This window comes from Podarcis erhardii (genome assembly GCF_964252035.2).
Source record: "Podarcis erhardii genome assembly, chromosome: 9".
NCBI classification, from domain to species: Eukaryota; Metazoa; Chordata; class Lepidosauria; order Squamata; family Lacertidae; genus Podarcis; species Podarcis erhardii.
The window spans coordinates 62029659-62044058 of NC_138512.1; the positions used below are offsets into that span (position 1 = coordinate 62029659).

General features: G+C 40.8%; 1 protein-coding gene across 4 annotated transcripts in view; it reads right to left on the reverse strand.

Moving 5' to 3' along the window:
• Positions 1 to 14400, reverse strand: part of PDLIM5 (PDZ and LIM domain 5) — a 117549-nt gene that overhangs the window by 14827 nt on the left and 88322 nt on the right. For all 4 annotated transcript variants that reach the window (XM_081876750.1, XM_081876752.1, XM_081876753.1 and 1 more), the window contains one exon: positions 8384 to 8568. In XM_081876750.1, coding sequence (XP_081732876.1) covers positions 8384 to 8568 — 185 coding nt within the window. The remainder of the gene's footprint in view (positions 1 to 8383; positions 8569 to 14400) is intronic.

A 14400-nucleotide genomic window follows, 5' to 3' on the forward strand; every position in this document is an offset into this window, starting at 1 on the left:
CCCCCTCTCCCATTTACATCATTAAAAAAAATTTTTCCAAACAAATTATCAACTTGTTTACAATCTCATGTCCACACATTCCAATATGATTTAACACTTTTTCCAATAAAATTTTTATATTTTCTTTAGTCTCACTTATCATCAAATTTAAATCTAGTTTAGTGGTGGCCAGTTTTTTATAATCTAGCATCCTTCTTCACCTGAGCTGATTTTGAACTGCCTGCACCTCGTCTAATCATAGCAACCTATGTGAAGTCGGTGTCAAATGCTACTGTTTTGATCTGATAACACCTCTTTTGCAGAGGTATATGTTGCAATGGAGAATCATGTCCTAATTAACTAATCAACCCTCAACAGCTTTTTGCTATTGCTCTTTGTCATGGGGTAGCAGGCAAAATTAGAACTTTTTGTTTTTTACAAGACTGTCTGAATGCACTCTGGATAACGTATGGTGAATTTCTATCAATCATTGATCCTGGGGCATGTCTCTATGTGCTGTAGCGCTGCAAATGCTTTCTAGCAGTGGGGTTAATTCACCTCTTATTTTGCCATTTTAAAATGTTATATTGTTTGGAACCATGCCCTCTGGGTGGCTAAGACAACAAAAAATAGCAATAAATAATAAAATGTTATTTATATCCCACCCTCCCCAGCTGAAGCCGGGCTCAGAGCGGCTAACAACAATAAAAGTAACACAGCATTCTAAAATAAATTCATTCTAAAATCAATTCAAAAACAAATTAATGGCAACCATTGGGCTAGAGTTCTGTGAGGATTACCAGAGGAGGGGGTCAGACTGTGCCTTGGCCAAAGGCCTGGTGGAACAGCTCTGTCTTGCAGGCCCTGCGGAAAGATGTCAAGTCCCGCAGGGCTCTAGTCTCTTGTGACAGAGCGTTCCACCAGATCGGGGCCACAGCCGAAAAAGCCCTGGCTCTGGTTGAGGCCAGCCTAACTCCTGTGGCCCGGGACCTCCAAGATGTTTTTGTTTGAAGACTGTAGGGTCCTCCAGGCAGTCCCATAGGTACGAGGGTCCTAGGCCATATAGGGCTTAAAGGTTCTCTCCCTTAAATTTCCCATAGCGGCAGATCCCACCTAACAGGGTAGCCTCATTGCAGAATTATTGGGGTCATGGCCGTGCCTGGCTAGAGGCCAAGGAAGGATGTACTGTTGCCAGAAGTGGGTGGGAGGAGGAAGAGGATGTGGGCACATATTAATCCATCCACTCTGCATCTAACACCATAGGAGCAGCAAATGGGCTGCGGAAGCAAACAATGCAAGCATTTCAAAGCTCTCCCACTACCTGAACCTAGATATGAATAATGCTAAATATTTCCACACCAGTTTATAAACCAATGAATCAATACATACAACCCCCCAAAATATTATACAGCCCCCATTGTATCTTCCAGTGGTCCCAGGAATTTCACATATTTTCATTTATATTTGCACAATCCTAAAAAAAACCCTGAAATAAAAACCCAAAATAAACCCCACTGCCACGGTGATTTCAAAAGGTTGACATTTCACATCACAAGTAAATACCCCAGCTTTAACAGTTGACATTTACGAATAGCTTTGCTGTGGTTTCACAATATACTTTCCTTGGCTGCGTCGGAATTCACATTAGTTAACTTGTGAGAGTTTGTGGTATGCCGCCTCGTGACAGAAAAACAATTTAGAATTATTAATACCAGACTGTCCATTTGTTAGAATGAAACTCCTCTGATGTTGCTACTGAACTATCTATGCAATGTTTGTAGGGAATTAAGGTCTATTCCTACATTTGCTATATTGGTTGACTGCAGAGATGCCTAATCACATCCTCTTTTATTCTTCTGCAAAAAAAGGGGAGGCAGGTTCCAGAGAATGATTTAAAAATCTATGCAGAAGTGAAATTGCTGAAACAGGTCTAGGTCTGATCATTTAAAGGAGTCCAACAATGCTGTATTTTAGTTTGATTAAAAAATAATGATGCTTTAGCTCCAGCGCTGCATAATCAGTATTTCTATATTCCTAAGGTCTCCCTATGCCCGTAAACATATGACCTCAACACTGCAAGGCATTATGAGAATATTATTTACTGCCTTCTGCAAAGAAAATGATCTAGTCATTAATAATGCTAAATCCAAATTAGTGGTCTACTACTACGGTAAGAGGAAAAAATGTTATACAAATAGTACATAGACTTAGAACAGATAAAATCATGTTATCTTGTAACAGCTTTTCTGCTTCTGGATCTTGGGCTTTACAAAAATAAAATAAAATAAAATAAAATAAAAAATAAAAAATAAAAAATAAAAATAAAAATAAAAATAAAAATAAAAATAAAAATAAAAATAAAAATAAAAATAAAAATAAAAATAAAAATAAAAATAAAAATAAAAATAATAAAATAAAATAAAATAATAATAAAAATTAAAATGAATGCTTAGACTCCTGAATTTTAGGCACCTGTGATCAATATGGTCATTTTAAACGTCTTTGGAGCAAAAGTGCTGCCAATGTTTGTTTTTGACACATAAATCGAGGGCTTTGCAAATATCACCAGAACAGAAAAGAGTTCAAAGGGGTGGGGGGGGGTTGCATGTGAGTTGGGTATTAAAATCTCCCCCTGCTTATTTAATAAGAACAGTTATGTGTTATGGAAATCTCTGGCCTAACACATGTTAGGATATCTAATTATTGGTGCAGATTATTTCAAATGGGTGAAGATAGACTTCCTAAGACGTGACTTAAAGAAACAGATGGTACCAGCTCCGAGTAGTTTCTGGTTTCAGAAATTTTCCAAGTTACTAGAACAGTATGGATTTTCAGGGCAGGCTCTGAATTCACTTGTGGCCAGAAACATCTTTAAACAAAGAGTATCAGATGTCGGAGCAGAAACTGACAAAGTTGAACAGAAAAGGGCTGCTATTATGCATTGATTGTCAGTTCCAAAACAACTGTATTTTCATACTGATGCTGATATTTCCCATGAAAACAGAATATCAGAAAGCTTTTATCGTACTTCATTTTGAACAGATGGAATCAGTGATGCAACTGGAGAGATTCCTGGGAATCCATCTGCTGGGCAGCACTAACAGGGTACCTACCTCAGTATATTATTTGTAGTCTAATATTAGAGAACGCTATGTAAAGTCCTTACAAAAAGCATGAAATATTGGAGACTGAGCGGGGGGAAAAGCTTTATATTATAAGGAACTAATCAGTATGTAACTTGGAAGGGAGCCTCTTTTGTGATAAAAGTCTTCAAGTCTTAGGGTGGCATTCAACTAAGTTTTATTCAAAGTAGACCCACTGAAATTGATGAACATGGCTAAGTTATGTCCATTACTTCTAGTGAGTCGACCTCAGGTGTTAAGTTGTGGGCGAACATATCAGACGACACAGCGATTCTTCCAAAGCAGCTCTTTATTTGTAAGCTGGAACAGAACTGAACTGAGGAGCTCAGTCAGCCTGCTTATATAGAGCTCCACTAGAATGCATCAGTATCCATTTTCTGTAACTAGCCAATCACTGAATGTCACTTTCGATCCTTCATTTGCATACAAACTATCCAATCACTGAACGTCACTTTCGATCCTTCATTTGCATAACTACCTACAGTATCCCCCTGCTGGCCCAGGGTGAGAACTTCAGTACATAACATCAACTGCCTTATGATTCAGATGGAACAGAAGGACAGAGGTGGGTATAATTAAATATTGCTAACTCCTAACTCTCATCTCCTTATGACCACTCCCAGTAGATTCAGACACAGTTAAATAGCATGGGAACAAGATTGACCCCTGTATTTCCAACTTTCACAGTGCCTTAGAGGGGCCCCCAATAACTGCTTTCTGTAAATGGCTCTAGAGGCAGAAGCAGAACCATTAAAGTACAGTGCCCCCAACTTTCACTTTCCTGAGCTACTCCAGAAGGATATTGTGGTCAAAAGGTGCCAAAACATCAAGCAGAATGAGCAGAAGTACACTCCCCACATCGCTCTTTGATGACAAATGTCATCAGCCGGGGCGGGCCAAGGCAGTTTCAGTGCCCTGACTGGGCCTGAAGCCAGGTTGAAATAGATCCAGACAATCAGTTACCTATTTTTACCTAGCAGTTAAACTATTTTGCAAAACCTGGACAAAAGCACTTTAAATATTTCATGAAGTAGTTGCAGTTGCATGAGGAGCAAGTATCCGTTGCTAAAAATAGCCAAATGTAATAATGGGAAGTCTTTGCATGTCCTGTACTTGGTATAGAGTTCCACAAAAGCTCAAGTTTTCCAAATGTGTTCTAGGATCAGTATATAAATCTCCTTAATGCTTCACAGGTGGTATTTATCACCAAGAAATCCAACAAGTTTCATAAACAAGCTGATGAATGCACTGTTATGCTTCCATTGTGGATTTTTCTCACCTTCTTTTTATGGGCAATTTCATCTGCATGAATGCCTTTAGATACAACCCTTTGTGACTGCTGTTATTTTCACTTAAGAAGAACTGACACATTATATCCCCCCCCCAGCATATTTTAGAAAGTACACTTTCAAAAGCTACTCCCTCTTGTCAGTCATCTCCCACCTTCAGACAATACGCAGAGCCTCTGTCAAAATCATCTTTCTCCCACAGTCACTGAAGTCATCCTTCTGTTAATCTTCTGCACTAGCCCAACTTCCTTTTTAACACTAATTTAAAACTCTAGTTCTTGATTTAAAGTGCAACCAATCCTGGCCTTCCCTGCCCAATCACCTAGAAGGCAAATGGCTAGATATATGATTGTAAAAACCATTATATTTCTTTGTGTCTTTTGGCTTATTTTTATTACTCAGAGGCCTCTCAAGTTATCTTGAGAAAGACATCTTGGGTGTGAGTCCTGGAAGACCTGCTCCACTTGACTTGGCAGGCGGGGCCCGGACTGACTCCAGCTACAAAAGCTAAGGCTGCTGAATACACTCTTTGGCTAGGGTATTGTTTAGGGGCTTTCACTGTTTTGTTGTGGTGGTGGTTGTTGTTGCAGTTATTTATACATATTTTTGTATCTTTATTTTTAGATGCTATAATGTGTACTTTTTTACGGTGTTTTAATTATTGTTTATTGTTTATGACTACTTTTATTATGTTTGTAATTATGTAAATCTTTTCATGTTGTAAGCCGCCTTGAGCATGGTTTTTAACTATGGAAACGCAGCATACAAATAAAATGATGGTGATGATGAAGTCTGCCTCAGGAAACAAAATAATGTGTTAACTTCAAACAAACAAACAAACAAACAAACAAACAAACAAACACCAACAAGGCTGTAGGAGATAAGAATCAACTCAAAAGAATGATGGGATCAGTCATGAACCATAATAGCTTTATGAGGTGTTTCTGCGAACAATTCAAAGTGCCTCAAGAGGCCCTGCTCACGTGGCTGTGTGTGAAGTAAAGTTGGTTAGTAAGATTGAAAGAAAGGGCCTTTTCTGTGGTGGCACCCAGGTTGTGGAAACAACTGCCCTCAGGGATGGGCATAGCCTTTAACTGTGGGTTTTTAAAACGGTTTTAAGAAACTTCCTTTTTTGAGCAGCCTTCTCTTAAATGTCTCTCTCCCCCCCCCCCGGCATGAAAAGTATTTTGCAGAATATAGCTATATTAGTTGTTACGATAGGCTCTTATTTGTTTTAATCGGACTTTATAATGAGCAGTAAATGTCACTCCTTTTATCAGCCCTGATTATTCAAATTTTTCTCCTTATGTTTTTATGATGTGAGCCATCTTGGGGCAGCATATAAATCTTTTTATAAACATAAATAAATTAGCGGCAGTGCTGTGTCAAATCCAATCGCCTGAGTTTTTCTAAGCCATTGTCATAGAATCATAGAATCATAGAGTTGGAAGAGACCACAAGGGCCATCGAGTCCAACCCCCTGCCAACCCCCTTGTCCAACCCCCTGTCCAACCCCCTTGTCCTCTTTATTCTGCCACTTTTTTTGGAGATGGGGCAAATTTCAGAGATGAGGCAGGCTTGGTGCATACCAGTTACATAACTTTATAAGGTGGCTGAGGAACCAAGAGAAAGCTCCTGAAAACAAACAGTGTGCCAGTAACAACAAGTGTGATCCTGACTTTCAAAGGACATTTTTCAGCCTGCCGGGATGGAATGGGATATACTCTTTTCCACCCAACCGGGGAGATCCTTTGAAAGCCAGGATTACCATCACTGTTACTAGTGCAATCCCTGCTTTCAAAGGCATTTTCTTTCCCAAAACCACCTTGCAAAATTCCTTTCTGATAGGGACCAGCCCTCAAATCCCTCTAAAATTCACCATGCCTCTCTCCCAATTTTCAAGGTGGATTTTTTTTTAGTGCTTCCCATCATCACAATCATTTGCTTTAAAAAACAAACAAAAACACCTGCACTCGTAAAGTTCAGCTCAGCTCCAGGCAGGGAGCAAGAATCTTTACTCTTCTGTAGAGCATGTTAACACAGTTGTGGCCCTTGCTGTTGAGCTGGCAACAGCAGAAGTGACAGCGGCAATATCAGAGAGAAAAAGTACTGAAATGTGATTTTGAACATATGCTTTAAAAAAAATAAAAATCAACCAGTTATGGAAGACCGCATACTAAAACTTTCAACACTCTTAACTTTCCACCACCAAGTAGAATAATCTGAAGGTCAAACACTGCATTTTTGTTAAATGTAGCATATCTGAAAAGAACACAGAGCATTCAACGCAGGCTATCGTCTTTTCCTTTTTGTAAACAGCCGTAACTTCGTCTCACATTTTGCCACTAAAAGTGAGTTCAATGGGGCATAGATACGATGATTTATCGCCACCTTGAGGATACTTTGAAGTTCCACACCTCTGAAGCCCAAAGAGTTGTTCGTTTATTAAATGGTTGCAACACAGCCATATGCTCAAAAGGCTGCATTATTAAAAATGCATGGCACACTAACACCTTATGTTCTCTCTTTTACTTTGAGATTTTCCCCCTAACTTGTAAGCACATTCCCTGCCTCCCCTGAAAGGACAAATCCCTTTAAAGTGCCATTGAAAATACAGCTTTACAACTTGAACCATTGGAGAAGCAGGTAAGGGGACTCTATCCTGTATTCAAGATGGTTGATAGTCAAGCTATTCGGCACCCGCTGAAAACATTCTTGTTTAGGCAAGCCTACCCAGATGTTTAAGGGACGCGCGTGGCGCTGTGGGTTAAACCACAGAGCCTAGGACTTGCTGATCAGAAAGTCGGCGGTTCGAATCCCCACAACGGGGTAAGCTCCCGTTGCTGGGTCCCTGCTCCTGCCAACTTAGCAGTTCAAAAGCACGTCAAAGTGCAAGTAGATAAATAGGTACCGCTCCAGTGGGAAGGTAAACGGCAGTTCCGTGAGCTGCTCTGGTTCGCCAGAAGCAGCTTAGTCATGCTGGCGACATGACCCGGAAGCTGTACGCCAGCTCCCCTGGCCAATAAAGTGAGATGAGTGCCGCAACCCCAGAGTCACTCACGACTGGACCTAATGGCCAGGGGTCCCTTTGCCTTTGCCTTTTTACCCAGATGCTTAGAAAGCTGAGGTAATTTTAAACTGCTTTAGTATGTTTCTGTTTAAGTATAGTTCTGAATTTTTCTCCATAAGGCACATCCACACAGGGCAGTTACATCCACTCCCTTTTCAATATGGCACCACAGACCTATGTACCTTGAGAATTGCATTTTTAAAATGTTTTCTGTGTTATTGTCAAAGTAGAAGTTTCCTGCAGGAAAAAATATAGGAGTGGAAACATTTATTCTCCACAGAACTGGCTGTATAAGTGCATCATATTAATAATTACTGATATACTTGAGAAGGGTGGCTTTTTTTGTATGTATTGTATAAATGATGCCACATACTCTTATTATAAAAAAGGACCCCTGGACAGTTAAGTCCAGTCAAAGGTGACTATGGGGTTGTGGCGCTCATCTTGCTTTCAGGCCGAGGGAGCCGGCATTTGTCCACAGACAGCTTTCTGAGTCATGTGGCCAGCATGACTAAACCGCTTCTGGCACAACAGAACACCGTGACGAAAACTAGAGCGCATGGAAATACTGTTTACCTTCCTGCCACAGTGGTACCTAATTATCTACTCGCACTGGCATGTTTTTGAAGTGCTAGGTTGGCAGGAACTGGGACAGAGCGGCGGGAGCTCACCCCATTGAGGGGATTCAAACCACTGACCTTCTGATCAGGAAGCCCAAGATGCTCAGTGGTTTAGACCACAGCGCCACTCGCGTCCCTACTCTTATTATATCCTTTAACACACTAGCAAAGTAAGGCAACTAAAAACTCGAACTTACAAACAGGAATTATCCTCATCATTTTATCTTTTCCATATACTCCTTTTGCATTTTTAACTGAGCAAATAGTAGTTGGTAAATGTACCTGGCTGATTAGAAGATTGCCAGCCTGAGGTTTTGACTGCATACTGAGGTCCTGTCGGCTTGACAGCTGGCACAGATGCTGGATTGGCAGGAAGTGGTCCACGTGTGCCATTCTCTGGAGTTTCAGGCATGCTCCTTACTGTGGCAGCAGTGTAAGCAGTAAACTGTGTTTGCTCCTGGGAATCACTATTTGGAAACAAAATATTATCCCTTAGTTTAAAGCATTCACAAAACAAGGGTAGATGAAGTTAGATGAATGTGCTCTTGATTTACATAAATATGAAGGATAATTTTTATCTGAAATTACAAAACTCTATTCCAAAATATTTATCTTTCATTATATCCAACACACACAGCAATGTATTTGTCTTATGACAATTCGGACTCAGGGAACGTGACAGCTCTCATTTTCAATGTTTTGAAACGCAAGCACACACTGAAATAGCAAAATGCTGAGATCAGTTACACAATTGGTACATAATGCTAAGGTATAGTGTTTCTGAAATGCCCAAGACAAATGAACAAACAAATCAGGAAAAATACTTTTAAAAGATAAGCTTACACCTCTGGAAATAACAAGCTTATTCCAGGTTGCACTGTGGCTGATGTCACTATTGAAAAGTCAGTGTTTTTGTTATCAAAACACTGGTCAGATGCACCCAAGGCTTTCTGTTTGAAGCTATTTCAGTAGGCAAGTGAAACTAGCAGATGCTTTAAGTCTGTTATTTTTTTGCTGCTACTTACTATTACAATTATATGCCATCTTTCCTCCAAGGAGCATCTAGGGTCTGAGTACATGGTTCTTCCTCTTTCACTTTAACCTGTAAGTCATGCTAGGCTAGGCTAAGAGATAGCGACTGGCCCAAGATCACCCAGTGAACTTTGTGACCGAATGGGGATTTGAAAACGACTCCCCTTGGTCCTAGACATTTCACTCACAATGCCATACTAGTTATTACACACAAATTAAATGAGCACAGAATGGAACGCTATATGTAGGATGAATGATAACAGTAAAAAATAAAGCCATACAGCTGCAATGCAACAAACTATGGGTATTTTAATGGAAGGGAAGGCTGCAGCCTTAGTGGAGAGTGGCCTTTTCATGAAACTTTTGATTTATGGCTCACTCCAATGCCTATTGAGCTTAGAAGGAGGCTCTCTGTCAACATTTGTGGCAGGTCTCACACACCAATAACTGTTGGAACAGTTTTTGTAAGATGTACTTCATCAAATCAGAAAACGTTTTTCTCTTCTGCTGCTGCACTCCCTCTGGGCTTCCTCCCAGTGGTAATCTTTGCATCACGTTCAAGTAATCATGGAAATGCTGTCAATATGCAGCACAACGACTTAAAAAGCGCTAATTTCCATAGCAATCGGCTTTCTGGCATAATTCTGTGTATCAGTCAGACTGATTAATGGGACAGTGTTTTGAGGGAAGAAAATCCCACATTAATATTGAGAAACACTAACGCAGAGTTGCTCATCTGTCAAGTTCATTTAACACAGCCAGCAAAAAGCTCAAGAATGAGCCCCCCTGGCAACTGGGTACCTCCCTCAAAGGAATGCATCTTTTACCATTAAAAGTAGTAAAGGACTTTTAAGTTCCTTTAAGTGATACAATTTCCCTGATCTGTAGCTTTAAGAAAGCCTTTCAAATTGCATTTAAGAATCGGGGGGGGGGGGAGAGACCATGTGCCATGAATGCGGAAGATTTCAGGTTCAATCCCCAACGTCCGCAAGAAAAGAGATTCTGCCAGTTACTTGGCCTCCGGATAGTGTTGACTCCCATCAGCCTTGGCCATTGGCCATGCTGGCTGGGACTGATGGGAGTTGTAGTTCAGCAAAACCTAGAGGACGAAAGGCTCCCCACCCCAAGACAAAGATAGATGGATGAGTCCGACTCAGTATAGAGCAGCTTCCCGTGTCCTTCTTTTAAAAGACACAAGGCAGGCAGGTTAGAACATGTTATTTAATGCATCGCCATGTGCTTCTCATTTTCTTATGTATGATAGGTTGGTACTAATTAAGTTTCAGTTTTAGGCTGAAACGACCAACACTCCTTTTATCAAAAGAGCTAGTAAAAGATCAGGGAAATTTTGAAGGTGGGAAGGGAGACTTAATTGCTGTGAGAGCTCTGGCCCCTTTCCCCTCAGCCCTCCTATTCCTGCTGCCCCTTCCCCATCTTGTATCCCTTCAGATTCTCCTACTTTCTCTTTGTGACCAAAAGGGCCAAATCAGATACGATGGGGCAGCCATATTTGTTGTTCATGTGTCTGTCCCATTTGTGCATTGAAATGGAGGGAATTCAAAGAGGCATGCAAGTGAGAGGAGCTTACCTCTCGACACTTCACCTCCCTGAGATCTGTCACTTCAGGTACTTTTCTCTCAGCTCACTTCCAATACTGGAGACAGATTGGGAGAAAAAGTGCCTGAAATGATGAAGTGCTTCCCTAAAGCAGGAAAGACAAAAGGGCTCACACCCCACATGTCAATGCCCTGGTTTCACTGTGGAATAGTGGATGGAAAGGGTCATTGACGTGACTCTTCCTAAACCCCCTCTCTCGCCATGGGAAGTTTGGGAGGCTGCTTGGTTTACCGAAAACCTTCAGAAGATAAAGGAGGCCAGACACTGTCTACAGCAGGTGGCACACGTTCTGGTGTGAATCTGATCAAATAGAGACACGAGTGTATAGCCATTCCAACTGGATGACACTGATGGCTGTGAAAAAAGCATCTCTCTTTGCCTCTATTGCATCCTCAGTGAATCACCCAGTAGGGGGTATTAAGAATGGTAAATTAGGTGGTCCAGACCAGTGTGGTATCATCAACAGAAGACCAGTCAATAGCCTTCTGTGAGAGATCTGTGAATCACTTTGAGGGGGGGAAGGTGTGTAAGGGTATGATTTTCTCATCTCATTTCAATTCACAGCAGAGATCTATGCTGACAGTTTGCCTGAAATCAATACTTCCCATGTCTGACTTCTGAGGTTACATATGAGGATATTTTGCTTTCAGCTTCAAGATTTAGAAACCTGCTTCAAGTCCTCCAGAGATCAAATCAAACTCACTAACTGTTAAGAGCATTGCAGCTGGAAATATAATTTGAACATGCAGAAAATAGAATTAATTAAATTTAGTAAAAAGCTAAATTAGCGACAGTGACTAATGAAGAATGAATTAGAGCAATAGAGCCACTTAAGTAAAAGGTAATGAGATACAGAAGAGCTGAAATATGCAAAGCACTTGCCTAACCTATGTATTGCATTTCCCCAAGCTAGTATTAATTCTGTAAAGTAGATCTCTACATATAATTTTTAAAGATTTTTTCCCCTCCTCCTCATCTACCTATTCTTGAAGAACAAGGAACTCTCTCGGGCTTTTATGGGGACAAGACAGAGAACCGCTGCAATCCAGGAACTCCCTTTGGTGCAAGAAATTTAAAAGGTTACACATCACGCAGTACAGGTTAGGGTGCTTTTTTGTGAAAAGGAATGAACTTCAGCATGGGCAAATTTGCACCATTGTCTGCCTAGATTGCAACTTGGTACATTAGCAAGAAGCTAATGTACAGAAGTGCTTCAGAAAGTTAAGCAAAACAGTGGGGCGGTCATTCCCAGGGCAGACTACAGAGGCCAGACATCTGCTGGATTCTTTAGATCAGGAAGCCTACAGTTCAGAGCCACTATTATCATTTTGCATTGAAGAAGAGAGTAGCAGGCAAACATTCCTGGTCAAAAATCCCCCACTAGTGAGACAGCTTGCCCATACAGATCCCTAAGCACTGGCCATAGTGCTGTTAATTCCAGAAATAAGTAAATCTACACAGAAACAGTTTATTTTTCACCACACAAAGCAATTAACTGTAACTTTTAAATACGGTTCAGTACCCTCTGTAAGCAAAACCATTTTTCAGCAAGACTTGTGCTCTTCAATCCTTCAAGTTTTGTTTTCTACATTAAATGTCAAATTTTATTCTCATTATATCAAGGGTGGTTCACCTTTGCCTGACAGCAACCCGTCCCCCCCAGGGGGTGTTTGCTTTTATTCTGCCTCCCAACACTCCCTAAAATTTAACATTTTTGCCCACTATTGCCAATCTGTCCATGGAAACTGCAATGCAGGCTGATAGAGACTGTGCCTATATGGTATATCATTTGACAAAGGGAATATGAAGAAAGACTTGACAGATAAAGCAAAATATTGGGGGAAGGGAGATTAAAGGAAAAAGTCAGTCATACTGCGTAAGGGATCAGACAAACTTTACATCAATGTTTCATGAGGGAAACTTGAAAAGTGCAAATAGATGAGCCTTGCAGGAGAGCATTCCAAAGTCAGGCCACCACCACAACAAAGATCATATTCCATAACCACCTGCCTCACTTATGAAAATAGGGAAACACAATTTGAGCAGGATTCTTTCTAGAACCTGTTGCTGGGTTGTAACTATAGGTCAATCCTTTACGCTATTCTACTGAGTCCTGGCTTTCCCTAAGGTGTCTTCTTCTACTACCTACTGATTTAGAGAGCAGCAAGACTCTCCTTCTAAAATGAGACTCCCCTTTGTGGCATAGATGTCTAATCAGTGAACACAAGAACCAGGACAAACACTTATTAGATGCAGGCATTCTTATAACTCTAGCATTCTGACTTAACATACTGTCTCTCCAGCAACTATTCTCACTCCTTTATACAAATAGTCGTACCTTGGAAGTCAAACGGAATCCATTCCGGAAGTCCGTTCGACTTCTAAAATGTTTGGAAACCAAAGCGCAGCTTCTGATTGGCTGCAAGAGGTTCCTGCAGCCAATTGGAAGCCGCGAAAGTCATGTCGGACATTCGGCTTCTGAAAATTGTTTAAAAATCAGAACACTCACTTCCGGGTTTCAATCGTTTGGGGGCTGATTTGTTTGGGAGCCAAGGCGTTCGGGATCCAAGGTACAACTGTATTCATATATATATCTGTTTGCCCCATATTCCCCTAATGCTAGCCCTCATGTTACCCAACCATAATTAACCGTCGTTTTCCTAATGTTCTGTACAAGTCACTTCCCTCTAGCAGTGGCGTAGCGTGGGTTGTCAGCACCCGGGGCAAGGCAAGTAATTTGCACCCCCTAACCCGTGGATTTGCGCCCCCTAACCCGTGGATTTGTGCCCCCTAACCCTAACCCCCAGATGTTGCGCCCGGTGCGGCCGGCCCCCCCTGCACCCCCCACGCTACGCCACTGCCCTCTAGCTCCACCCAACATTCTATTCCCCCACTGCCAATCAAGCTTCCCTTTCGACTTTTGTTATAAAGATACTTTATATCTATATACGTATATATAAATAATAAACAATGATTTAACTACCTTTGCTTTAGGACTGCAGCCTTAGCCGTGTCTCTGTTTTAAGGATTAGCTTCTAATGAAAATCAACTTTTTGCTATGTTTCAGGTATCTCTTTTTTAAAAACAAAGAGAAATACACAAAGTATTTAAAATGGTTCTACCTTTTTATCACCAGTAAAAGGAGGGAGGTATTGAACTCTAATTTGTGGTTTCTGGAATGTTAAACAGAGATCAACAGATGTAAAAATAAACCTGCCATTTCATAATGTTTGCAGGCATAACAGAAATGTTTGGAGGAAAAATGCCTGCACGATGGCAACATAAAAAAAAAATGATTGGTGCCAAGGTCACAGGAGACACAAAGGGAGAAGAAATTCTTACTTTCCACCCCATAATCCTATTCTGCTCTTTAAAAAAAAACTTTCCGCTGTAAATTACAAAGGTAAATGTTTATGTTGCTAAAAGTAACAGTGTTTCCAATGGTTTATAAGGAAAAAGGAGGAACTGCCAGGCTCACAAAGAGGTAAAAAAGAACAAATAGGGTAATGCTATTCAAGTTCTTTTTGCCTTGGATTCTGTTAAAAAGGGCACACGCAATAAAGGTGTGAGAAGTGGGAATCCAAGTTGCATCAAGCACAAAGCATTCTTTTTCAGAAGCAGCATAATCTGTTTCCTCAAAACACACCATG